This window comes from Sorex araneus, chromosome 10, assembly GCF_027595985.1.
Source record: "Sorex araneus isolate mSorAra2 chromosome 10, mSorAra2.pri, whole genome shotgun sequence".
Classification (NCBI taxonomy): Eukaryota; Metazoa; Chordata; class Mammalia; order Eulipotyphla; family Soricidae; genus Sorex; species Sorex araneus.
Window position 1 is genome coordinate 48,539,069 of NC_073311.1, and position 27,826 is coordinate 48,566,894.

General features: G+C 51.4%; 1 protein-coding gene across 4 annotated transcripts; it reads right to left on the bottom strand.

Moving 5' to 3' along the window:
- On the bottom strand, positions 1 to 27,487 carry PRDM4 (PR/SET domain 4). Of its 4 annotated transcripts, none has more exons than XM_055118257.1 (11): positions 27,449 to 27,487; positions 23,463 to 23,596; positions 22,737 to 22,922; positions 19,807 to 20,601; positions 10,755 to 10,904; positions 8,754 to 8,878; positions 6,541 to 6,626; positions 5,428 to 5,555; positions 3,445 to 3,759; positions 1,617 to 1,785; positions 1 to 1,084 (listed from the first exon to the last, which is right to left on the bottom strand). In XM_055118257.1, exons 2-11 carry the CDS (start codon positions 23,593 to 23,595, stop codon positions 775 to 777), a joined length of 2,397 nt encoding a protein of 798 aa, XP_054974232.1. In that variant the 5' UTR covers position 23,596; positions 27,449 to 27,487; the 3' UTR covers positions 1 to 774. The 4 variants fall into 4 exon arrangements, with proteins under 4 accessions (XP_054974232.1, XP_054974230.1, XP_054974231.1 ...); XM_055118255.1 differs by lacking the exon at positions 27,449 to 27,487 and adding an exon at positions 27,129 to 27,294; XM_055118256.1 differs by lacking the exon at positions 27,449 to 27,487 and adding an exon at positions 27,129 to 27,292 and having other exon boundaries at positions 8,760 to 8,878.
- Between the last annotated feature and the right edge of the window lie 339 nt (positions 27,488 to 27,826).

A 27,826-nucleotide genomic window follows, 5' to 3' on the forward strand; every position in this document is an offset into this window, starting at 1 on the left:
GGGTCACACTCCTGGCTCTTGCACTCAGGAATTACTCCTGGCGGTGCTCGGGGGACCATATGGGATGCTGGGAATTGAACCTGGGTTGGCCGCGTGCAAGACAAACGCCCTACCCACTGTGCTATCGCTCCAGCCCCTCCCCTCTCTTTTATCCATCTTGGTCTACTGCCTACACAGGGCCCAAGCTTGGGGACACTTCTGTGTGGGCCTTTAGACATCTGGAATCTGGGGAAGCAAGACTACCCTGCCCCCCCAGGGGGAGTTAGGACAGACAGTGCTTCACATGTGAGCCGCACAGTGCCGAACTCATACTGCTGGCTCCCAAGTATGTTTCGGGTTGAGTCTAAGTCACACTGGTGGGCAAAAGCAAAACACAAAAACACAGAACAGCGATCGGAATGACAGTGAGGCCTGAGGCCGGGACCCAGCTCAGAGTGCCACCAAGTCAAAGGGGCGTGAGGGAAACAGATGAAGCTGCAATAAAGCTGGTGAGTCTGACCCGGCGGCAGATAACCGTGTAAATAAAGAACAGACATCAAAGGCGGTCACTCTCAGAACAGGACACACGCTCTCTCCGCCCCCCCGCCTGTCCTAAAGTGTCTTCACGAGGACACTCCGCTGTAAGTGCTTTATCCACCCCTGTGCAGTCTGCTCTGGCGGCTGGCTGGAAGGAAATGGGAAACCATTTTATATAAAACATCACTGTAGTGGGTAACTGGTTATGTGTGTTGCTCCTTTCGTCTCCTCCATCCAAAGTCAGTCTGCTTCTTGATTTTATTTCCGTGCAGAGAGAGACTCATCTGTGTACACGGCACTGTTGATCCGACAGTCTTCCGTCCCCACGGAGTCTGTTAGTTCTTCTTCCTCAGAGTCCTCCTCCTCCTCTTCCTCTTGTGCCGAGGAACTGGAGGTGGGTCCTTTGCAGGTTTTCAGATGGCGAGTGAGATGATATTTGGTTAGATAAGCCTTTGTACATTTTTCACAGACATAATCCCGTTTTCCTTCATGTGAATTGAGATGTTTCTTTAAGTGATTTGTTCTCAAGAACAGTTTATCACACTTGGGACACTTGATCTGGCGTTCTCTGAAAGAAACAAAAGAAAAGGCATCTGATTTGGGGCTGCCAAATGACAACTGAGAGGCACACTCTTCATTTGTCAGAGACTTTCTGGACCAGTCTAGAATCAGACTTTCTAAGGCCTATCATAGAGAAGCACCACAAACATCTGCAATAACATAGAGGGGCCCGAGCGACAGCACAGCAGGTAGGGCATTTGCCTTGCATGTGTGTGGGTGAGGTGGGTGGGGGCCTGGCCGGGGTCACTGTGTGTGGGTGAGGTGGGTGGGGGCCTGGCCGGGGTCACTCACTGTGTGTGGGCGAGGTGGGGTGGAGGGTCTGGCCGGGGTCACTGTGTGTGGGTGAGGTGAGTGGGGGCCTGGCCGGGGTCACTGTGTGTGGGTGAGGTGGGTGGGGGCCTGGCCGGGGTCACTCACTGTGTGTGGGTGAGGTGGGGTGGGGGCCTGGCCGGGGTCACTGTGTGTGGGTGAGGTGGGTGGGGCCTGGCCGGGGTCACTGTGTGGGTGAGGTGGGTGGGGGCCTGGCTGGGGTCACTCACTGTGTGTGAGTGAGCACGTGCTGCTTGAGGTCCTGGCGCCGCATGAAGAGCTTGTCGCAGTAGTCACACTTGAGGTTCTTCTCGCCCGTGTGGATGACCATGTGGGACTCCAGGTGGGCCTTCTGGGTGAAGGACTTGTCACACAGCGCGCACCTGTAGTTCTTCTGACCTGCACGGGGAGCGAGGCACCGTGAGAACACGCACCGCCTCCGGACCAGAGGGCGCGTGGCCGGGCGCGTGGCCAGGGCTGGGACAGGCAACTGGTCACTGGACGCTCCTTTTCAGGTCTGCCGCCACTCCAAGCAACCAGGTTTATACTCTACAATGGAGGCTCGCAAAGCTGACATGTCTGACCTTTGAGAACCACTAACTGAAATATGCAGTGTCTACGGCTGACACAAAGTATTTTTTTACATCACCTATGGCTATGATTTTTAAATCACTTGCAGTGGCACCAAACCTACCCTGTCAATTCTAATACAATTCTATGGCAAAGACATTTTACGACCTACTTCTTGCAGTTTCTAGCTTTCTTTTTTTTTTGATGGGAAAGACAATTTATTTATTTATTTTGCTTTTTTTTTTTGGTTTTTTTTTTAAATTTATTTATTTTTAATTAGTGAATCACCGTGAGGGTACAGTTACAGATTTATACATTTTCTTGCTTTCTTTTTAAAATGTATCAGCCTCATGGGGCTGGAGCAATAGCATAGCGGGGAGCGAGTTTGCCTTGCACGCGGCCGACCCGGGTTCAATTCCCAGCATCCCATATGGTCCCCTGAGCACCACCAGGAGTAATTCCTAAGTACACAAGCCAGGAGTAACCCCTGTGCATCGCTGGGTGTGACCCAAAAAAATAAATAAAAAGGTAAGGTGGTTGCTTGCTTTGCATGCGGGTAACCTGACACCCCATGGGGTCCTCTGAGCCCCACTAGGAGTGATCCCCAAGTACCTCCAGGTACAGCCCAAAAACCAAACACAAGAAAAATGAAACAGCTACTTCTTAATACGTCTGGAGTGCGGGTAAAGGGTCTGGTCATGAGGCTGGGGAGAGAGCTCAGCAGCTTGATGCCATGTCTTCCATGCCAGGGGCCCGAGTTCAATCCCCCTCACCACGTGTATGGTCCCAGCAGCCCCCAGCACCACCGGAAACACCACCAGGCGTGACCCTCAAATCCCCAGCACTGGCGGGGAGACTCCGACTCCGCAGAGGGTGGGCTTGCACGGAGCTTAGGACACAGAAGCCTGAGACACAGGCGCCAGCGGTGTCCACCGGCTGGGGGAGGGAAGTGGGCCCGTCCTGCAGCAGGCCCCTGGTCAGACCAAACACAGATTCTGTTCTGTCTCGGTTCGGGGGCCACACCTGGCATTGTTCAGCACTTCCTCCCGGCAACGTGCTCAGGAGTCACTCCTGGCGGGCTGGGGGGACCAGATGGGGTGCTGGGGATCAAACTCGGTCCGACTGTGCCAGACAAGTGCCCTTACCTACCCTACTTTCTATCTGGCTCCGTTTCTTTTTCTTTTCCTTTTTTTTTGGGTGTCTTATTTTCTTTTTTGGTATCAATCAAAACCTTAAACTGTAACTGCAGTTTTGCACTTCCCACCTCCCCTTCACACCGTGATGTGAGCACCCGCAGAGCTGAGGGTCTCCGTGCCGGGCAGTGACCACCTGCTACCGCCCAGGGAGGTCCTGCTGACAGCCAGCTCGGCTCACTCGGGGATACGTTTTCCAAGCCTGTCCTTAGGACCGACTGTCTCGCTACCAAGCCTTTCCGACTGTGATGTCTCGCTGTCGAATGTCGCACATTGATGGCTCAGTATAACTCACCCGTGTGGATCTTGAGGTGGGTCCGCAGGTTGCTGGGGTCGCTGAAGGCCTTGCTGCAGAAATCGCACTTATGGGGCTTCATGCCCATGTGGCCCATGAAGTGGACGTGCAGTTTGGATGGGGAGATGAACGCCTGGGGGCACATAGAGCACTTCCACTTCCTCTCCTTGCCATGGCTGGGCCCGTGGCTGCTGCCGTGGCCCTGGCTGGGAAGGTGGCTGTGGATGTGGCTCGTCAGGTGGGCTTTGAACTCCGCGTAGGAATTGCACTCCTTGCCACAGTTGCAGAGGTGCACGTCCGGGTGCTCAGGGACACCTTTGAAGGAAGTGATCAGATCACTCCGTGAGGGACCGGGGAGACAGTACAGGAGTCACCTGCCTTGGACACAGCTGCTTCAGCAACCCTGGCCAGACCCGGCCCAGCATCTACTCTCAAGCACCCCCAGGGACCAGCCCTTAACACAGAGCCAGGAAGCACCCCCAGCCCCCCAAATCACTCACTGTATCCTGATACTTAAGCTTGAAACTTTGTTCTTAATGCTGAATGGTGCTTTTTGTTGATGTTGTTTTTTTGCTTTTTGGGGGATCACACCCGGCAATGCACAGGGGCTACTCCTGGCTTTGCTCAGGAATTACGCCTGGCAGTGCTCGGAGGACCATATGGGATGCCGGTAGTCGAACCCGGGTTGGCCACATGCAAGGCAAATACCTACCTGCTGTGCTATCGCTCCAGCCCTGAATGTTGCTAAGAATTCTCCCTTCCTCCCAAATTTCCAGTTAGCCCACTACTTGTAAAATTTAAATGTCTATCTTTATTCCACCTAAAATCGTATTCCAGGGATACAGAAAGCCCTTGGTAATACTGGAACAGAAGGCACCAATCTTATATTAAAATACTTATCATTTAGCAGAACATACAAACTCGAACGTGTGGACAGGAGGTCTGGCATCTGCCTTGCACACAGTCGACCCAGTTCAATCCCCAGCACTGCGTAAGGTCCCTGAGACACCACCGGAGGTCCCTTAGAAGCAGAGCCAGGAGGAGCCCCTGAGCACCACCAGGTGTGTCCTAAACCTCTCTCCAAGGACATAATCCCCCCCAAATCTCAAATATTACTTGTCAAACTTTGACAGTGCAAAGAAAGTCTATGGAAATTAAACCTGGCCAATGAGATTTTCTTCTACGAACTCAAGTTGCACTCCAGATTCCCTAAATCAATGTTCTAATTCAGAGATTCATATTCATTATCTCTCTTGGGCCAGAGAGTTAAGGTAAGGTGCTTATCGTCAATGTGGCTGACCTGGGTTCAATTCCTCACACCATATACAGTCTCCTAAGCACAGAGCCGGGAGTAAGTCCTGAATACCACCAGCTGTGGGCACCAGAACCAAAATTAAAAAAAAAAAAAAAGAAGACACTCATATTCAGTTTTTAGTTTCTGGGCCAAGCCCAACTGTGCTCACAGTGTACTCAAGGCGAGGCTCAGGGGACAAAAATGCGGCACCAGGGATCAAACTGCACGACTGGACAAGCCCTTCAGCTCCTGTACTAGCTCTCCAGCCTGTTTCTTTTGTCTCCATATTTTTGTCACTTAAAAAACATGATGTCCTTAGGCGCTAGGAGGACTGGTCAGTGGTTGGAATCTACCACAAGTGTATGCAGACAGAGGGTGGGTAAGATAAAAGAAGGGACCAGTGTAACAATAGTAGTTGGAAATGATCATTGAAGCCTGGGTTCAATACCCAACATGGCATGATCCTCTGAGCACCACTGGGAGTGATCCCTGAACACCACCAGGTATGGCTCCCAAACCCAACACACACACACACACACACACACACACACACACACAACTACCCCAGCCTTATATACACATGGGAATGTGGTTTGCTTCAGCTGCCACGTACACGGTCACCCAAGCATTCCCGTGGTCCTTGCTGTCCCCACGCTGGGCACTAACCCCCAAGTCTGACGTGGACTTACCGATCTGCTGCGCGTAATCCCGGCTGTAATAGAAGAGCAGTTCGTTTTCAGGAGGGATGTCTTGTGAAGTGCAGAAATAGATTTTTCCATCATGGGGATAAGCCACCAAGTTCTGCTCCTCCCGGTTCCTAAATTGTTACATTTAATAGATCAAGCGTATGAATTTGACATATGACCTAGACACATAATCCCCCCTAATAGAAAATGCTACATGCAAAGGCACAGACCACTATACTCTGTGGCCATTTGCTTTTTTTTTTTTTTGGGGGGGGGGCTGTTTTTTGTTCTGTTTTGATGTCACACCCAGCAATGCTCAGGGGTCACTCCTGGTTCTGCATTCAGGAATTATTCCTGGCGGTGCTTTGGGGACCATGTGGGATGCTGGGGATCAGACCTGGGTCAGCCACATGCAAAGCAAACGCCCTCCCACCCCGAGAAGCCCCGCCCAGCCCCCAGTGGGGCATTTCCATATTAAAAAACATCCAGGGTCAAAGAGAGAGTAGAGCAGGTAGGGTACCTGCCTTGCACGCAGCTGATACAGGTTCAATCCCGGCAATGCTTACGGCCCCCTGAGCTCTGCCAGAAGTGATCCCTGCACACAGAGCCAAGAGTAAACCCTGGGCACCGCTGAGTGTGGCTCAAAAAAACAAAAACAGCCACCTAAATCAAAACTACCTTCTGCCTAGGGAGTTAGCTCAAAGGGCTGGACACAGGCTCGGCACGAAGGGCCCCATTTTGATTCTCGGCATGCGTAGCCCTCTGGGCACCACTGGGGTCGGCTGGCCCCTAGCACCGTTGGGCCCTAAAACTGCCAGGCTAACTGCTGCCAGGAGTGGCCCCGAGCCCTCGAGCACTGCCTGGGAAACCAGCCCCTGAGGCCCACTAAACTATAATAAACAAAAGACTCCAACTACTTCCTGAGGCAGGAAAAGGTCCAAGGGTCGGCTGGCAGTCTGTGTGCACAGCTGGCATGCAGGAGGAGTGGCCTGACCCTGGCCCAGCAGAGCTCTCTGAGCAGCGTCCCAGGGACAGCCTCAGCATCACAGGGGTGTCCAAAGACACACACATTTCTGATTACTGAGAAGCAAACGAGTCTCCTAAGACTCCTCTCACCTGGCTTTGCGCACAAACATCATCCAGTTACACTCATTTTCGTCAGTCGTGACGATGCAGAATTCTAGAACTCCATTGTGGTAGATCTGCCAACAGAAGGGAAGTGAATGTCCAGGGGCCCAGCTGGGGAGGTCCGAGGTCAGCTCACTGGCTCCGGAGCAGGGACCCCTCCCTCAGTCGGCATGAACACGGACCGCTGCCTTCCCACAGCGGGCGTCCACTCACCCCCCCGGCCCCCTTGCCCAGTGCACAGAGCGGCAGCCTCCTGCATCACTCCCACTAGACGGCTGGAGAAGACAAAGCAGCAGCCCCCGCCCGCTCCCACACCCGCTGCTGCTGGGTGCTGACGGATACTGGGCAGGCTCAGGGGCCAGGAGCCAACAACAGCTTTTTCCTTTCCTGGCGGTGCTGGAGATGGGCCCTGGGCCTCACACACACAGCACAACTGCTCTGTCACTGAGCTGGCCCGGAAACCATCTCTTCTAGTTATTTTTCCAGTGGTCCTGGCACTGCTCACTCACTGTTCTCTTCTGAATACCAAAATCGGATCCCTGGGGACAGATTCCAATCACCGCAAGACTCACTTTCCCCCTTATTTCTTTATTTTTGCTTTTTGGGTTATACCCAACGATACTCAAGGGTTACTCCTGGCTCTACACTCAGGAATTACTCCTGGTGGTGCTCGGGGGGCCATATGGGATGCTGGGAATAGAATCCAGGTCGACCGCATGCAAGGCAAATGTCCTACCTACTGTGCTATTGCTCCAACACCCCTCCCCCCTACTCATTTCAAATGTGCCAGCCTCACTCCGGATCTCTTAACTATGATCCCACGTAAACATTTAGTAGGGGAATAGCTGTCTCTTGCTGGTGTTTATTTTCCTGTGGTGCTAGGGAAACAACAGGAATACCTCCAGATGTGAATCTGCCTTCCTAGCCCCACTACTAGAAAACTACAGAAATAACCTTAGCTTTTAATTCTGTATCATTTCCCATGCTAAACACTTTAGGAATATTCTAACTCTTACAAAATAAGACATTCATTATACATTTTTAGGTTTGGCTTGTTGTTTGTTTTTTTTTTCCTTTCAATTTTTCAGTTTTCTGTGCTGCCAGGGATTGAAGCCAGGGCCTGCACACACGGACTGGCCCAGGAACCACAGCTCTGGCCCAGGGCTTTCAACAAACATCAACCAAACTGGGTGACACTGTCCATGAGGTGACGGCGGTGGGCTGGAGCAACCTGGGGGTGGGGCACTGTGAGTGGCCCCTGGGGTGCTCTGGGGGACACACTTTCTGTTCACTTAGGGAAGAGTTCCCAATGAGTTTGTTTTGTTTTGTTTTGACCTGAAAAGGGGGCAACAGGTCAAATCTGGGAACCTCTGATACACGATCTGTGCCCCCCGCTGACCAAGAAAATAAATTCAGAATCATTGAATTATCTGGCAAAATGGCTATTAAAATCCTGTTATCACCTAGATCCAACAGTTGGTAAGTTTTGTGTATGTTAGTCAACAGAACAGAAAAACTTAAGTGACTGAAAGTTAAATGGCACTAAGTGAATCTCTACTAGCTTTTATTTTTATATCATACGTAATACCTCAACATAATGACATCCAAAGACAGGGGGGAGCTAGAGAGATAGTTTAGCCAGTAGGGTGCTTGCCCTGAACATGGTGAACTTGGTTCCTGGCATCCCATATGGTCCCTTGAGCACCGCCAGGAGTGATAAGAACAGAGCCAAGAGTAACAGTAACCCTTGAGCTTTGCCAGGTATAGCCCCAAAACAAAGACTTCTGTCACCGTCATTGTGACACTGATCAATGATTTGGTCGAGCGGGCCCAGTAACGTCTCCATTCGTCCTAGCCCTGAGATTTTAGCAGCCTCTTTTTACTCATCCTTCCTAACAATGCCACATTAGAGGCTCTTCAGGGTCGGGGGAATGAGACCCATGATTATTACTGTATTTAGCATATGAATACACCACAAGGAGCTTGCCAGGCTGTCCCGGGCACAGAAAAGAAATCAGAAAGACAGTATGGACAGTAGGGTGCTTGCCTTGTACTCGGTTAACCCAAATTGGATCCCCGGCATCCCATGTGGTCCCTTGAGCCCACAGCCAGGAGTAAGCCCTGAGCACCACCAGGTATGGCCCCGAAACAACCCCCAACAAACAAATCCTATTCCAAAGTCACAGAGACGTTTCATTTACACTGACTTTCCAGATATGATTGACTGCCTTATCCGTCCACTCGGCTACTTCCATGGAGTGACTCTGCTGGCCGATGAGAGGCCCAAAGCACGTTCGCACTGGAATGGTCTCTCCCGTCCACACGCCTGTCGATGGAAGGACACCAATGACACAATCAATGACGGAAAAACTTGGTAGGACAGAGAAGAGAAAGGAGCTTTAACCCAGGCAAAGAATTTTACTGTCAGTGAACCTAGTGATGTTCTAGCATCCCTGACATGTAGCTCCATCTTACGGATTATACTGTCAACATGGAAAATGGAACAGGACTCAGAAGAGGCAGTATCAGAAATTCCTGAACCCAGCAGGGTTGAGGGATACAAAAAACCAGACCACTGGTTTCCCTCCAAATGTTGTTCTTAGAGTTAATACACAAAGTAAACAGAGAACATTATTCCAGTATAAAAAGATAAAGCAAGGTCAGGGGCCAGAATGATATCACGGTAAGTCGGGCATTTTCCTTACGTAGGGCCGACCTGGGTTCAATCCCTGACACCCCATAGGGTCTGCAGAGTGCCACCAAGAGTGATCCCTAAGCACAGAGCCAGCAGACAGCCTGGAGCACCGGTGAGTGTGGTCCCCGAACAAACTAAACAAACAAAAAAAAGTAAAGCAAGGGGCCTGGAAGATAGTCCAGTGGTCAGGGATAAATGGTTTGCATGTGCCAGGACCTGAGTTCAAATCCTGGCGCTGCGTGGCCCTCAAGCACTGTCTGGCGAGACCCTGGAGGCCCCTAGCACTGCGGGAAAGGGCCCAATAATTCTTGGCGCTACTGGCCCCAAGCAGCTGCGCTCTGAGGCTCTAGCATGAAGCTGCCCGTCCTGAGAGGCCATGTACCACGGGGAGAGGCCCCCGGAGCACTGCTGGGGAATCTCCCCCAACCTCCTGCTTAACAACAATAAAAAAAAAGCGGGGAGGGGGCGAGGGATAGCTCCAAGGACAAGAAGTGTGGATCAAAAACAGGAAGAAAGAGAAAATAAGTTAAGCAGGGCTGGGGAGACAGCTCAAAGAGCGAGACCGTATGCTATGCATGCAAGAGCCCCAGGTTTGATCTTTGGGCATTCATGGTCTCCAGAAAACCAACGGGGGGTGGAGTCATAGCACAGTAGGGAGGGGGTTTGCCTTGCACGAGGCCGAACTGGGTTCGATTGCCAGTGTCCCATATGGTCCCCGAGCACTGCCAGGAGTCAATTCCTGAATGCAGAGCCAGGAGTAACCCCTGAGCATCACTGGGTGTGACCCAAAAAGCAAAAAACAAACAAACAAACAAACAAACAAACACCACCAGGGATGGCCCAAGAACAAAAAAAAGGAAAGCAACTATCACAAATGAAGACTTTCGCAACTGTCTGTAAACAAAGAACTGTTCCACTGAATCTGTTTAATGCTTGCAGAAGACTTGCGACTAGATTATTGCTGAAATAATGAACCTGGTTTGCTATTTTTCAAAGTAATGGAGGAATTCAGAAACTACAGTCAATTCAATCACCGCTAAATATACTCTCAAAGTATTCTTATCCCTTTTTCCTTAAGGAGTATTAATAACATTACAAGCATTCCCTCTTTTGTGATGAGGTTTCTAATAGTGAGATTTTCACACTTCTATAAAAGAAACTAAATTCCAAGAAGTATTTTGTCATGGTACTTATTCGTGAATAATATAGCTAAGAATAGAAATCTTATTTTGTTGCTGGTTCTGGTTTGGGGGACACACCAGGCACTGCTCAGGAACCACTCCTAGTGGTGCTCGGGGGACCACATGGGATGCTGGGAATCAAACCCAGGTCGGCCACGTGCCAGGCAAACGCCCCACCTGCTATCCTATCGCTCCAGCCCCTGAGGGTCAGGTCTGCAAAGACTCCAACCAGGATTCTCTCCTCGACTCTGTCTTTAAGAAGGGGGATACCCCCCACGAAGTCTTCGACTTGATGCAGATGGAACTTTATGACTCCGGGTTCTTACCAACATCCGCTCCTACGATGGACTGGCGGAGAACGAGCTGCTTCGGGAGAGACAGCCTGGCTCTGCTCTCGATCGGAGTGTCGGGGATGAAGGTCACAGGCCCGTGCTCAGGACAGTCTGACGGGTAGGCTCGGTCACACAGCGTGCACCCTGTGGGCAGGAAATACGAGATGTGAGTGGGCTTAATTGCAAGAGAGACTACACCGCCTCCTGCTTTTAACGTCAATACCAATTCCTGAAATGGGACGGGTCAGAGCAGAACTTAGGTTTGCTCCTCAAGCCCATGCTCTCACTTGAACACGCATCTCCCTTGCTTGTCGTTTCTTTGCTGGCTTTCCCCCTGCCCCACTCCCCCCCATCTGGAGAAGCCTGTGTTCTCTATTGAACACATATTTCCTCTCTTTCTCTCCTCTCACATCTTTCTAAGCAAGATTTGTTCAATAAAAATGATCTTACTTCACTAAGAAAAAAAAAAATAGTACAAATACTCTGATCAAAAGTCCAAGCTTATGTCTCTCTTCAGCAAGACTTGACTTTTCTCTCTGCATCCAAAGGACAAGTTTCTCATAAAAGCTAATCAAAAATATTACATTACTGTCACCATTATTTATTCTGGGGCCATGCCCAGTTGTATGCAGAGGTTACTCCAGAAGGTACTCGGGGGGCCATATATGGTGCCAGCGACTGAACCCGGGGCAGCCGTATGCAAGGCAGGTGTCTCAACTCCCGTATGATCTTTCTGGCCCTGACACTGCATTATTTTAAGAACTACACTTCATACACCTGTCCTAAGAAGATAACACCTTTTGGGGGGCCAGAGCGATAGTCCAGAGGGTATAGCTTTTCCAAAGCAGGCCAATCCAGGTTCAATCCCTAGAATTTCATATGCACCACCAGGAGTAATTCCTGGGTGCAGAGCCAGAAATAACCCCTGAGCACGGCTGAGTGTGCCCCACCTCTGCCTGCTTTCAAAAAGAAAAAAAAAAAAAGAGATTAGTACTTGGGCTAGACATCGGGTAGGGTACTTGCCTTGCATGCAACCCACCTAGGTTTGATCCCTAGCACCCCCTATGGTCCCCTGAGCATTGCCAAAAGTGACCCGAGCATACAGCCAAGAGTAAGACTTAAGCACCGCTGAGTATGGCCCCAAAACAAAAACAAAAAAGGAAGATAACACCTTTACATATGTCATAAAGTCCTGAAGATTCCTTTCTACCAAAGTACACCAGAAAATTAAGTAGAAATGCTACCAGTCATGAAAAGCCAAGACAGAGATGACATTCCAGGGCAGTGGGGTCTGAGGTCAGTGCATCACCACTATTTTTTCTTGCTTCACTATAAACAAACTGAGGAACCAAGTTTTAGGGTGGACTATTATTAAGACTACATAGTCTGCCCTTCAGGAAGACAAGTAGAACCTTGTTATTCTTGCAGACATATCTTTAATCCTTTTTTAAACCGTTCATATGGTCTGTTTACGTGGTCAAAGAGGGCATTAATGTCACAGACTATTGCTGATGCTTACAATCACTTTACTTTTACAAGTCCGAGGACCCTTCTTCATCAGTGTTTGTGCTCTTACTTCCCTTTCACTATTAAGCAGTACTGTTTGCGGGCTGGAGAGAGAATGCAGTGGTAAGATGTTTCCCTTGCAGGCAGCCACCCTGAGTTTGAGTCCTGGCACCTCATATGGTCCCCTGAGCACCACCAGGATTAAAGCCGTGAGCAGTGAGCACTCCTGGGTGTGGCCCAAAAGGAGTCATGTTTACAAAAAAAAAAAAAAGCAAAACCAGAAAGAGTAATGTTTATGACCTTACTAGTCAACCATTAAATTCAAACTTTCCAAATTCTTTCACAAAATAGTTGAAATACACAAACTAGAAAATAACATCTTTCCCATTTGTTTTAAAAAAAAAAAGTCTACTTAAGTGGCGTAAGAGGCAGCAAGTGAGAGCCAAGAGTAAGTCTCCAGCACAGTGAGGTGTGATTCAAAATGATGCAAGAAAGAAAAAAGGTTTTTTGTTTTTGGGATTTACCGGTGACTCGGGGATTACACCTGACTCTGCACTCATATATCATTCCTGGTGGGCTTAGGGAACCATCTGGAATACCAGGGACCAAACCCGGGTGAGCCGCATGCAAGGCAAGGGCCCTACCTGCTGTACGATCTCTTTGCTCCCTTGAATGAGGCACTTTTCAAGTCCTCAGTCAACCACTTGGGCTGGTGGCTGCCATCCTGAATGCACAATTCTGCTCACCGCCCTCCTTGCCGTTCCACAAACGTGCCCAGCATTCTCCTGCCTCCGTGCCTTTGCACTTGCCATTCCACACTTCCACAGGGATCACTCCCTCGCTTCCTTATGTTCAAAGGTCACCTTCCAGGGATGCTTTCTCTGTTCGTTTAAAACTGCAGTCCTGGAGCCGGAGAGATAGTCCAGCAGAAAGGGCACTTGCCTTGTACACAGCCTACCCGGGTTCAAACTTTGGCTTCCCATATGGTCCCCCAAGGCAGCCAAGAATGATTCCTGGGGGGCTGGAGCGATAGCACAGCGGGTAGAGTGTTTGCCTTGCACGCGGTTGACACGGGTTTGATTCCCAGCATCCCATACGGTCCCCTGAGCACCGCCAGGAGTAATTCCTGAGTGCATGAGCCCGGAGTAACCCCTGTGCACCGCCAGGTGTGACCCAAAAAGCAAAGAAAAAAAAAAAAAAAAAAAAAAAGAATGATTCCTGGGTGCAGAGCCAGGAGTAAGACCTGAGCACCAGTGGGTGTGGCCCCCTCCAAAAACCCCCAACAAACCTGCAGTCCTGGCCCAGAGAGATACGACAGTGGGTAGGGCACTTGCCTTGCATGAGACCAAGCTGGAGTCAATCCCCGGCACTCCATATGGTACCCTTAGCCCCTTCAGGAGTGATCCCTGAGCACAGCGCCAGGAGTAAGCCCTGGGAACTGCCGGTGTGGCTCTCCCCACAAAACATGCAAGTAAATAATGAAAGAAGTAAAACTGCAGTCCCGTCCTGAGGACTCTCTTCCCCGCCACATTCTTCTTATCGTGGGTCTTTCTCTCTGGAATATCAGACGCACGATCTGACTCTCCTCCCTGCCCTCCCCCAGTGTGGGCTCTGGAGGACCTGGTGTCCTGGGGCTTCCTGGCCTCTCCCGGTGTCCACAGCCCTGCCTGGGACGGCGCAGACACTCACGCATCTCAGCCCAGCCAACACCCACCTCCCGGCCTCTCTGCTCCTAAGAAACAGTTAGAATTCGGGACGGTGAGTGACCGCCGGGTCAGGGTTCTGGAGGAGAACCCCAAGAATACCCAAGAACAGGCTTCCCCACACAGAGAATCAGCTGCCCAGACCTCCCTGAGGTGAGGGCAGGACGTGAGGGCAGACCCGGAAGCCGCAGCATCAATGAACTGACGGGCGGCCTAACCGTGACCTGAATTCACTCACTACCCGCCTCATCTGTACTGCCAGGAGAGAACGTTTAAAGGTCATTTGCTCCCTGGCTCTGCCTTCGCCACCCAGAGAAACTGTTAATGACTGTCATCTGGTGTGTCTTATGGACAGTTATCTCTCAGCTCCACCCCTGATCACCACCTTCCATCCTATCTCTCTTTCTAATAACGGGTTCTAAAAGAGCAGTTACTCTCTCTTCTTCTGCTTGCTTGATGGACCAGTAATCCTCCTATGTTTTCCCTGTCTTCGTGGCACCCTCGTGTGTTCTTTTTTGGGGAAGTGCATACACAGTGATGCTCAGGGGTTACTCCTGGCTCTGCACTCAGGAATCTCTCCTAGTGGCGCTTGGGCGGCCATCTGAGATGTCAGGGATCAAATCCAGTCAGCCGTGTGCCAGGGAATCCCCTACCTGCTGTACTATCTCTCTGCCCGCCTCAGGTGTTCTTAAAGTGAAAGGTCACCCGAAACCAGCTCCTTTGGTAACCTTTGAGCACTTATTTTCCTGCATGTCTCGAGGTAGATAATTTTGCAATAGCTGACGAAATCATGCAATTTGCTTCAATGTGGATGGATATGGAGAGTACTCACTGAGTGAAGCTAGTCAAGAAAGGGACAGATACAAAACGGTCTCTCTCATATTTGGGATATAAAATGACATAGTAAGGGAATAACAAATGCCCAAAGGTTATAGAAACTGAGAACTCGTCTTCACTAGGAAGCTTAACATGGGGGTGGGGGCAGCAGGTGTGGGGAGAGACCCAGGGTCAATGTTAGTGGGAAGTGGAAACTGACAGAACGTTTTGTGCATGAAACCCTACCAGTAAGAGTTTTTAAAACCATAGTGCCTAAAAAAAAAAAAATGGTACCTAAAATAAATTTTTTAAAAAGGTCGATAGCATAAGGTATGGTTATTGAGAACTAACTGGGTAATCAGGCATTAACCAATCCAAAAGAAACTATACAATCCAAATGAAGCATATTTCTTGTTCTTTCTTTCACTTTTTTTTTATTTTGGGGGCCACCCCCGGCAATATTCAGGGGATACTCTTGGCTCTGTGCTCAGGAATTACTCCTGGCGGGTTTGGGAGGGTATATGGAAGGTCAGGAATCAAATCTAGGTCAGCCATGCGCAGGGGAAATGCCCTCCTCACTGTACTATTGTTATGGCCCTCAGAAAAAAAAAAATTAAATCCCTTTTATTCTGCAAGAATTCGGGAGAGTGGGGGGTCGGGCCATACTCAGCTCGCTGAGGGCTCACCCCTGGCTCTGTGCTCAGGGGTCTCACCTCAGAGCACAGTATGAGGTGCCGGTGACCACGCCTTAGTCAGCCACGTGCAAGGCCCGCGCCTGAACGCCTATGCCATCTTACCATCTCCCTCTGGTGTTCGGGTTCTCGGTTTGGGGCTCTGTGCTCAGGGATTCCTTCCGGCAGGCACATGGGGACCATAACCGGGTGCCAAGGACCAAACCCTGCTCGGCCACGTGCAAGACAAGCACCTGACCCGCTGCGCTCTCTCTGCCCCACAATCAGAACTCACTTTCTAATGCTCTGAAGAAGAGGAATCACACCTCCTAAGGCGATTCAGATCTCACACCACAAAACTACCTAGAGGTTTCTTTAAAGTGCACTAGGGCCGGAAGGTTAAGGCGCGAGGAACTTTGTCAAGCAGCTTAGCAAGTACTCCAAACGCTAAGCACCCAGCAATTCTACTTTATGTATATATAAAGGTAGGGAACTCAGAGGTAGTACCAGTGCTTGCCTTGCATGCAGCTAATCTGGGCCAAACCCCCAGCACTCCACAAGGCTCTTCCCAGAGCACTGCTGGGAGTGAGACCTAAAGATCAGAGAGACAGGAGTAAGCCCTGAGCACATCAATGGGGTCCAAAATGCAAAAAATCAACAAAAACTGAATAGAGATAAAGGTGTGGGAGAAGGCAGACAGTACGGAGGGGAAGAGGCTTGCTTGGCGCACAGCCAACCCAAGTTTGATCCCTGGCATCTCTAACGATCCCTAAAGACCTGAAGTAATTCTTGAGTGCAGCGCCCGAACTCCTGAGCATCACTGGGTGTCCCCGTCCCCAACAAAACAGTTGCAGGCTACTACAGAGATAACTCAGAGGGCTGGAGTTTATGCTTGGGCTAGGGGAGAGGGGGGAGGGGAGAGGGATAGGCACACTCAGCAGTGCTCAGGGCTTACTCCTGGCAGTTTTCCAGCCCCAAATCAGAGCCAAGAGTAACCCCTAGCACTGCCAGTTGTGGTACAACAACAACAAAATTAACAAAAACACCTGTACATAAATGTCCACCGCAGAATCACTCAAGGTAACCAAACTCGAGAAACAAATGCTCATCAACAAGATACACGCAATATCCCGATACAACGGGGCTGTATCCGGCCAAATTTGAAGGAGTCGTGTATCAATGACAGGGATACAATTTCCCCCCCAGGTGAAGGGAAATACCTAGATGGTACAGCACACTACACACCCAGACTATGAACTGTAGCTGAAGGGGCCACTTCATCCACGAGTGCCATCACACTCCTAAGTAATAATGCCTGATCCGCGATATGATACTCCAGGCACGGTCCGGAAGGCAAACTGCATGAATCCACTTACACAAAACGTCCAGAATAGGTATACACATAAAACAGATTTGTAGTTGCCTAAAAATAGGGAATAAAGGAGATGATGGTGAAGAACTAACTGCTAATGCAGTTTATTTATGAAGTGATAATGTCTTGGAATTAGAGGAATTAGATATCTGGAATTAGATGATTCTCTCCAGCAAAACTTCGTCAATATACTAATACCCACTAATACAAAAGTGAATTGTAGGGGCCGGAGCAATAGCACAGCGGGTAGGGCGTTTGCCTTGCACTCGGCCGACCCGGGTTCGATCCCCGGCATCCCATATGGTCCCCCAAGCATCGCCAGGAGTAATTCCTGAGTGCAAAGCCAGGAGTAACCCCTGAGCATCGCTGGGTGTGTGACCCAAAAAAAAGCAAAAAAAAAAAAAAAAGTGAATTGTACACTTTAGAACGTAAATGTGTGGGCCGGAGAGATAGTGCAGTAGGTTAAGGCGCTTGCCTTGCATGTGGCAACCCAGGCTGGATTTCCTGAATCTCATATTGTCACCTGAGCACTGCCAGGAGTAACTCCTGAGGAACCCTTGAGCATCACATTTACAAACCAGTAAAATGTAAATATAGGGCCAAAAAGATAATACTGGGGTTAAGGAGTCAGCTGACTCCAGTCAGAATCCCTAACACCACATTAGCCCTGCGAGCATCACCATTCCTGTGCAGAGAACCAGGAATACCACTAAGATGCGACCCCCAACCCTCCCACCACACACACACACACACACACACACACACACACACACACACACACACACACACACACACACACACACACACACACACACACACACACACACACACACACACACACACACACACACGTAAGCCCTGAGCACTCCTGGGTGAAGCCCCCATACCAAACTAATAAAAAAAGACCCCACATGTCAAAGGTAGCACTTGCTCACTTGAAGAAACAAAGCGATTGGCTTTGTTGAGGCTACCTCTTACCAACAGCCAGATCACTGGGCCCACATTAATTATATTCCTAAGTTAAAAAATTTATAAATTACAAATTTCATTTCATACTCCAAAAGTTCTCCCACTGGTTGGCTTCTACAGTGCCAGGAGCCATCTCTGCTTTGCAGAGTCTCCTGCTGCGACATCTCTTCCTGGGCTTGTGTATCATTAATATTCCGAGCCACTTGTCATTCCACACTCCACCCCAATTCCACGATCCTGATTAAAAAATCACCCATAATGCTGAGAATTCCTACGCATTTCCAGTAAAACATCTCTGAGTTTCAGATTCAACTTCTCATTAGCTATCTAAAACTGGTCACTCCACCAGTCCTCAAGAAAATAGTAAACACCCAAATCAACCCAATCCACAAGGCCAGGCATGAACTCAGCGGTAGAGCAGCAGCCTTGCACGTGCGAGACCTTGGATTCACAGCACTGAAAAAAAAAAAAAGATGAAAGCATGTACTCCTTTTCTGCTATTCATTACCAGAATAAATATTTCACAACTATGTAGTTTACCAGTGTGAGAAATCAAAGTTTTCTTCTTCTTTTTTTTGGGGGGAGGGGGGTTGAAGTCACACGTGACGGTGCTCAGGGCTTATTCCTGGTGGTGCTCAGGGGACCAGGTAGTGCCACACTCTCTCTCCAATCTATAAGCTCTACGGTGTTCTCAATAGATACCCTCCACCCTCTACCTTTCTTCTTCATTACCTTTCTCGCAGGCTGCAAAGACACAGATTATGGTATCATGTAATCCGCTTGTCGCCAACAAACTAGTCAGCCTCGAACTGCAACAGATCTTCTGACCTGAAGACCCCTGGACTGGACTTAGAAAACCCTTCAGGCTCTGCTCCCGCCTTCTCTCGGCACCTGTCCTTCACCCCGATGGAATGCTCCAGAAATTTTTAACCACTCGGGATGCTTAACCACTAGGCCACGTGTGGGCCCAGTCCTGTCGGGGATGCTGCAGTTCCCGAATGAACAGCCCACGGCTGTCCGTCACTCAGCACCCCTGGAGAGTCTTCACTGGAGTTCCATCCCTGCCTAGGCACCCCCTCACCCCCTTCAGCACCTCCACACCCAACCCCTGCAACAGCACCTCATCAGTTATGTGCTTTATTGGCAGGGGGGAGGGGAGGGGAGGGGGAGGAATGGGGAGGCTATTTTGCTTTGGTTGGGGGGCCATACTTGGCAATGCTCAGGGGTGACTCCTGGCTCTGTACCCAGGAACCACCCTGGAGGGCTTAGGGGAACGCACAGAGTGCTGAGGTCAAACCCAGGGGAGCCGCACGCAAGGCGAGCGCCCTCCCCACTGTCCCGGGGTCTGGCCCCGTCGTGTTCTGTCTCTTACGTTTTCCCTCTAGCATCTAGCACAGGGGCTGCCCTATAATAAACATCAGCACATTCCCTGCAAGAACGAACCATGTCGTGACACCAACAAATCCTAATAAATCAACATTTCAATACTGCTTTGTTATTGCTACCCCGTAAATAAAATCCTTACTTGACCCCAGTCTGTGGTCATTTAGATCCGTTTTGAGTGGAAAATTTTGCACTAGTATTCATTGTCAATTCTCCATGGGAATAAAACAAAGTACCCATCTGATACATTTTATCTTATTTTGTAAAAGCGGAAGGCGTATGTATCTCACAGACTACCTTACCCCTAAATCAAGTTTACCCCAAAATTAACTCTACTTATGAAACATCAAAAAAAAAAAAAAACTTAGCTACTACTGCGCTATCTGTAAAATATATAAAAATGACCATTTTCCCTTACTTTGGAAAGCCACTGTAAGAGCCAATGAAATGTTATTTAGCCTACTGGGGGTGGGGAATCACTCACACAATAGCACAGTTCTAAGGGCACAGAAAAGTCCCACAAAGCCTAATCACTTTCTACCGTCTCTGAATCACCCTGGGGGGGGGAGGGGGCGATGGCCCTCTTGTGTCAATGTTTCCAAGAGAAAGAGGCTGAGCACACTCACAAATCGTAAACAAGGTTGCCATGTTTTCCTTGTTCGAATTGGAGTCTTCCATTTGCAGAGAAGGTGGTACAAAAGAAAGACTGTCGGTAGCCACATCTACATGGCCTGTCCCCATGGCAACCTCCGGGGTGATGGAGGAGACGGCCACGGGCTCGAGGCTGAGGCCAACTTCGTGAAGGGAAACGGACTCTAGGGAGGCGAGGTTGTGTGAGGTAGAGAGTGCCACGCTTACGGAGTTGCTGCTCATGGCCACGGTGTGCATGGAGTCCCCCAGGGCACCGTCCGGCATCCCGCCGACGCGGCTGGCAATGTGGTCCGTCTCCATGACCACGGGCAGCTCCAGGCCGTTGCCGTGGAGGGGGAGCACGGCGCCGTGGCCCACGGGGTCCGCGGCCAGGCTGCTGCCCACGGACTCCACGGCCAGCGCCTCGTGGCTGCGGGCGCCGCTGGGCATCGGGGGGTGCTCTCCGGCCACACCGTCCATCGCCAGCTCCTCCGCCATGCCGTCGGTGGAGATGGGGCTGGTCACCCGAGAGACGTTCTCCATGGTGATCGTGCTCTCCAAGGCCACCTCGTGGCCATCGCCAGCGTGGAGACTCTGGGCCCCGTGCGTGCTGACGGAGCGCGAGTCCATGGACACGATGCCCGGTTCTAATCCGACGGTCCCACCGGACTGGTAGGGATCGAGCGCCGAAGGGTTGTTGGCGATGGACAAGGCTGCGTTACCGTCGACATTTATGGAGTTGGGGTGGATATACTGCGGGGGCGGTCGGTCTGCTAAATACGACAAGATGCCTGAGGAGAGAAAAGAGCCATCAGGAACTTTGTGGCGCCCTGTTAAACAGAGGAAATTCCAGGGGCCGGAGCGATAGCACAGCGGGTAGGGCGTTTGCCTTGCATGCGGCCGACCCGGGTTCGATCCCCGGCATCCCATATGGTCCCCCAGGCATTGCCAGGAGTAATTCCTGAGTGTAGAGCCAGGAGTAACCCCTAAGCATTGCTGGGTGTGACCCAAAAAAAAAAAAAAAAAAAAAGCAAAAAAATAAACAGAGGAAATTCCAGACACTGGACATCATCTTAGAACTAAGTAATCTGTCAACTTCCTTTTTTTTGGGGGGGGGGGAGTGAGGGTCACACCTGGCGATGCACAGGGGTCACACCTGGCTCCTGTACTCAGGAATCACTCCTGGTGGTGCTCGGGAAACCATACAGGATGCTGGGAATCGAACCTGGGTTGGCCGCGTGCAAGGCAAATGCCCTACCCGCTGTGCTATCACACCAGCCCTTTCTGTCTACTTCTTATGTTTAATAGATAAGATTTAGAACAGCAATACAGACCATAATTAAATTTTTCCTATAAAACTCAAAATGAAAAAATGAAAGTATTTCTTTGAAGTTTGCTGAAAGTCAGTCATTCAAAGGCTACACTTATTTAAGTTCTGTTTTCTGGCCACACCCAGCAATGCTGAGGGGCTCCCCCAGCTCGGAGCTGGGGCCAAGCCAGGGTCTCCTCTGGGGACACCATGTGCTCTAGACACTGAGCTACCTCTCCAGCCCTATGGAGACAGCTGGAATCCCTCACAAATCCTAGGATAGTAAAAAAATCCTGGCACCCCATATGGTGCCCGGAGCACCTCCAGGAGAAACTCCTGAGCACATAGTCAGGAATAAGCCCTGAGCACTGCCAGGTTTAGCTAAAAAAAGAAAAAAATACACACACACACTAACTGTTCAATGATAAAAGACTAATATATATACTTTTTAAAAAAGAACATTTGTTCAGTATACTGTAAGAATCATTAAAAGGGCTAATAATGAAAACCAGATAGAAAAAGAAAAAAATTACTATTAAAAATTGGGTGCAGATAAGGACTAGGAGGATTCCTCCACGGCTTAGAAGCCGGCCTCACATGCTGGGGGAAAAGGCAGCTCAGACAGAGAAGGGACCACCAAGTAAAGGATGCTTGGAGGGCTTGCTTGGGATGGGAGATACGTGCTGAAAGTAGACTATAGACCGAAAATGATGGCCACGTAGTAACCGTATTGCAAACCATAACACCCCAAAGGAGAGAGAGAATAAAAGGGAATGTGCCTGCCACAGGGGGGTTGGGGGGAGAGGAGGGAATGGGGGGTGTAGCGGAATGGATACTGGGAACACGGGTAGTGGAGAATGGGCACTGGTGAAGGAATGGGTACTTAACCATTGTATAACTAAAACGTAATCACAAAAATGTAAGTCTGCAATTGTATCTCACCATGTTTCATTAAAAAATTTTCAAAAATAAATAAAAATAAAAGTTGGGTGTAGGGTGGAGGAATAGTATAGCAGGCGGGGTGCTTGCATTGCATGCAGCCAACCAGGGTTCGATGTCCAGAATCCTATATCCACGCCCCACCAGGAGAAAAACCTGAGCGCACTGGGTAGAAAGACAGTAAAGACAGTCCCCAGCCCGATCCACCGAGTCTCAGGGCTGGAGAGAGTTCAGGAGGGAAGGCCTTGCAGTCATCCATACAACAGCACAGGCCCCCTGAGCTCTGCCAGGCATGGCTCAAAACGGCAACAACAGAAACCTTGACCTTAACTTTGTCAACTGTTTTCACCATTGATGTTCTGTAGTCTGCAACACTGTTACTCACGGTTTCCATGCACGGAGCTCCAATGCCACACCCTTCACCGTGAACCCCCCCCCCACTGACCCAAGGACCCCAGTGCCCTGCCTTCAACCCCTCTCACCACCCACCCAACTGTGTGGATCAGTTCTCCCCTTGTGATCCCTTTGGCCCTCGGAACAAACAAAAATGTCTTCTAAACGACCAGTGTCTTGCCGTGGTGACGCGAGAGGCAAGCGCTGTGACCCAAGCCTTGGAGCAGCGCGGGGAAGAGCGCGTGCCCTGCCCTCGCCCCAGTCTGCAGTGAGGGCGCCGCTTACCGGGCAGGATGGTTCTGAAGTAACTGCTCTCCAGGTGGGAGTACGGTGGCGGGGGGAGGGTGTAGTTCCTCTCGGGCAGCCCACACATCACCCCTCGGTCCCCGATGCCCATGGGGAGCATCAGGGACAAGGCGGAAGGCAGCGAGCCCAGGGAGGGGCCCAGGTTCGGGATTGCCACCGGCAGGCCTGTTGAACGGAGAAAGGTGCTTTCTCGATGACAGCATCCAAGGTACTCACACAGCCACGCTTCTCTGTCGGGAGGCGGGCGAGGGCGTGGAGAGGGGAGCTGGGGATGACGGCGGAGGGAAGGGGACACTGATGGCCCCAGACTGGTCTCGGAACACCACACGCCTGGAAACTCAATCAACTAGGAGAAATTGTTAAGTCACGGTGCTCTAATAAAAAAATTTTTTAAAAAAAGTTACAAAATAATTTTAAAATACCCTCTCGACTCATTGGCTAAACCCTTCCAACGCCTGCACTGTCTCTCTGACCTGTCACTGGCGAAACTCTTCGGGAGACTTTGCCTGTGGAGTACAATCTCCACAGAGCTGCTACTGCCGGTCAGAGGCAGGACTCGGAAGAACGCACTCCGCAGGGCACTGGAGGGGAGTCACCATCTAGACCTGCTTTCTGCCATCCGCCTTTTAAAGGGTCTCTGCCCCCCGTTCAGAGACAGGGCAATGAGGGGCCGAGACCCCTCCCAGCCCCGCCGCCGCCACGCACCTGGAGCAGGGATGGCATTGTGAGTGGGGGACGCGGCCAAGCCCAGGTGACTCCCGGAGACTGGCAAGGCATTGCTCACGGAGGATGAAGTCAGCTGCTCCATCCCCACTGGGCTCAGGTTCATTTCATTCATCCTAGGAAAGAGCAAAGAGGAAACGATTATGCAAAAAAAAAACGGGGGGGGGGGGGATTTTGTCAGTGATTGCAGAAGGCACCAGGAGAATGTGAGACAATGGAGCAGGGAAACAAACTGGGATCTGAGCTTGGAACGGGATTCCCGGCAGGAGCACCTTACTCCACATCCCAAGCCAACTGAACAGTCTGCAGCTCATACGAGCACAACGGCAACTGTAAACCACAACACCAAAGATGCGTTTAAGAAAAGGAAGTGCCTGTCACAAAGGAAGGCTGCGGCGTGGTGGTGGGGGAACTGGGGACCCCGGTTCAAGATAGTACAAGAGGAGCAAAGCGATGGAGCAAAAGGGAACGGTGCTGGAACATTGGACGTCTGAAAACAAATGATGAATAACTCTAATTCATAATGACTAAACTAAAACATATAAAAAAGAAAGGTAAAAAGAAATCCAAGTTCTTAACTGCCATTAGAAAAAGCCAACCACACCAGGCTCAGGATGACAGCACAACGGGTAAGGCACTTGCCTTGCATGCCGCTGACTTGGGTTCGATCCCTGACATCTTGCATGGATATAAGCCATGAGCACCAGTAGGTGCCCGGAAACAAAACAAAAATCATTTGTGTTTATATTGCAGGGTATATATAAAGCCTGGAGCGAGCAGATACCATTGGGCTATACTAACACGAGACAGGGACGAATGGAGACGTTACTGGAGCCCACTCGAGCAAATCAAAGATCAATGGGATGGCACGTGATACAAGTGATATAAAGCCGAAAGAGATAGTACAAGAGGGTCAAGGACTTTGTCTTATGTTTGGCTACCCAGGTTCAATCCTCGGTACCAAACACGGTCTCCATAGCACACAGCCAGAGCAGCCCTGGAGCACTGCACCAGGTGTGGCCCTGCCCATACTGCCCCTCCCCAAAACCCACACTGGTCTGATGATGAGTACGCAATTATTCTATAGTCACAGGCATATGCCCTGGCCAGATGTCGCAAAACGATACTCCCGGGCATGAACAAAGTGTCCAAGGCTGACGAGAACCTGGTGAGAGCAGACATCCTGAAGCAGTTGATTTAGATGGAGCAACGCAAACCCAGTCTTAAACACAGCTAGAAGCAGGCGGTGAATGAGCCAAACCTCATTCATAGAAACCACACACTAAAAAAGCATCCATTAGCTGCAAGAATGGAAGCGTGGGGAATGAGGGTCAGTGGGAGGGCACTGTGTGCCCCATGTGTGGGGCTTGTGTCTGATCCCTGGCGCTGCACAGTTCCCCAAATCCAAGGGAAGCACCTTGTTCCCTCCAACATTGCTAGGTATGCCCTCACCTCGCCCCTGCACCCCACCATAAACAACAACCAAAACACAAAAACAAACACTCCCTATCACCTAAAGAAGCCACAGTGACATTCATTCTCAAAGTTTTTGGGCTTGGGGCCAGAGCAATAGTACAGAGGTTAGGGCGTTTGCCTTGCATGCAGCCTACCTGGGTTCAATCCCCAGCATCCCATACGATCCCCCAGAACCGCCAGGAGGGATTTCTGAGTGCAGAGCCTCTTAAGAGTAACCCCTGAGCATTGCTGGGTGTCACTCAAAAAACAATAAATAAATTAAAAATTTAAACGTTTCTGGGCTTGGGTTAGACAAGGTTGAAAGCAGATCTTTTTCCTGACACTTTTTACTTTTTAAGCTAGAAAATATAACTAAAACTCCATGATCATTGGGGCTGGAACGATAGCACAGCGGGTAGGGCATTTGCCTTGCACGCGGCTGACCCGGGTTCGATTCCCAGCATCTCATATGGTCCCCCAAGCACTGCCAGGAGTAATTCCTGAGTGCATGAGCCAAGAGTAACCCCTATGTATTGCCGGGTGTGACCCAAAAAGCCAAAAAAAAAAAAAAACAACAACAACAACAACAAAACAACTCCATGATCATTATTATGATGACTACTAGAGTAGTAATGATCGACAACAAATTGGTCTCGATACCTTCAAATACAATGAGTCAGTGGTGATTTCACGCCCTATTCTGAAAATGCCTGACTGCTCATCTGTGCCTCCAGCCTTCAGACGTAAAACCAAAATGGTGTTTTCGAGGTTAACTCCAGGCCTCCTGAAACCAGTTCAAACAGAGTTTAATGTGACGGCTCAGCAGACTTCTGCTTTGTGGCGTGCCTCTGAAGTGTGATGACTTAAGCATCCATAGGCCAAAGAGAGGTGACCAGCAGCCCACAGAAGCCAGGTGAAGGGGATGCACAATCATCTCTGGAGTCCCTCACTCAGAGAGGCGGTTCCAGTGCAACAAGCTTGCCCCCTCGGGGTCCTGCCCTGCTGAGGCTGTGCTGTGCATGGTAGAAAGGCCAGAACCCAGATACTAAGTTCTTCGCTCCCTACTTTCCATACGATCATGCCCTGCGTACTTCCCCAGGGTACGTTTTCCTGGCCTACAGCAGGCTGGGTTCAGAAATATCTGCAAGTGCCCAATGTTAGAACTTTTTCTTAGCGTGACATAAAAGAGGTTATCTGAGGGCTAGAGCGAGCTCAAAGGGCTCACTACATGTTCTGCAGGCAGGAGGCCGGTTTCCCCCCACCCCACAGGGTCGGAGACCGTAAGGGCCAAGGCAGCCCCTGAGTGTGGCTCCAAAACCAGCTCACTGAAATGCGTCCATTCACTAGATGCAACGAATGGCTTCAGCAACGTCAACCTTCCGTAGTCTAAACATACAGCTCCTGAAAGGGCTTCAAGGAACACCAAATGTTACTTCATCCGGCGAATTCCTGTGCTGTTATTAGCACGGTACCACACACACAACTGCAGGTTTGTTTTTCCTACAAAAGACGATAAACTATAAATGAGGGATACGTTGGGCGCGGGGAAACAGAACCCACAGGCTCCCGCGTGCAAGGCAAACGCTATATCCCTGGGGATAGATCTGGGGCCCTCCACAAAGTCTTTGAAACACTAGTTCACAGAACTGAGTTTGGTGGGGTGGGGAGAAGGAGAGGCCTCTGGGAAGCAGACACGTGGGTGGCCAGTGGTATCAGAAGGATGTATGCATGGAACTATTAGGAACGGTACTGCAAATCCAGGTACCTCAAGCAAGCTTTAAAAAAATAAAAATAAAAATAAATCACTAGCATGAAAGCTGCAGAAGGAAGCCCCGTTTCCCTCCCTCGCCACTCCAGCCAGAAGGGCACGGGCACGACTCCCGGGCCGAGCACCGACAGGCACGAGCTCTGAGCCTCCTCGGGACCCCACGTACGACTCCTCCCGCCCCACTCTCCCCGGGGCTCGGGCAAAGGCGTGCTGCACGCCGGCGACCCCCACCAGAGAACCTGCAACGCCCAGTGGCCCCCGGAGGACCTCAGGCTGGACGGTCGCACCGCCAGAGCCACGCCAGCTCCCACCCATCTCCCGCGCCCTTTCTGGGCACCCAGGTCCTTTTCTTACGGACACCAACCACCCCCCACCCCGCCCCCGCCACGGGCACCCCAAAGACCCCAAAGGCGGGCTGCATTCACCTGGGAGGCATCCGCGCGGGGCCGGGCTCGGGAGAACTGGGCTCTGGGCGGCCGGGGAGCCCGCGTCAGCGCCGGCGCGCCGGGGGCCCGGGGGGCCGCCGCATCCCGCTCGCGCCCGCCGCAGCGACGCCGCCGGGCCGGCCCGGGCCGTGCCGCTGCTCCCGCGGGCCGGCGGCGCGGGGCATGCCGGAGCGCGCTCGACGACCCTCCCGCGGGGCGCTGGGACCTGCAGAGGGCGGCGCGGGGGTGAACGGACGCCCGGGCCGGGCCGCGCGCCCCTCCCCGCCTCGCCCCGCGCCCCGCGCGCGCGCGCAGCCCACCTGCCGCTCGGCGCGCCGCCGCGCCCACCAGCCTCATCCGGGCGCCGCCGCCGCCCGCACCGCCCGCCCGCCCGCCCCGGGCCGCACCCTCCGCGCGCGCTTCCGGCCCCCGCCGCCGCCGCCGCTGCCGCCGCCGCCTCCGCCCCGGCTAGCGGCGCCCGCGCGCGCGCGCCCACCCGCCCGCCGCCGCCCCTCCGCGCGTGCGCACCGCGGGCCGCCGCGCCCCGGCCGCGCCGCCGCCGTCGAGCGCCGAGCGATCGCTCCCCGGTTGCTAGGCGACCCGGGCTCCTGGGGATTCCGCTTCCCAGAAGGCCCGGGCCCGTCCACGCAGGCCCAGAAGGCTGCAGAGAAAGTGCGTGGCGCTGTGGCCCAACCGGG

Bases quoted from the DNA above. Each gene is read 5' to 3' on its own strand.
- PRDM4 (XM_055118255.1), bottom strand. The intron at 20,602-22,736 runs GTAAGCGGCGCC...TTCTCTCCTCAG, and splicing joins CTTCAGAACCATCCTGCCCG to GCATCTTGTCGTATTTAGCA. The intron at 6,627-8,753 runs GTAAATGAAACG...TTCTGTTGGCAG, and splicing joins ATCATATCTGGAAAGTCAGT to ATCTACCACAATGGAGTTCT.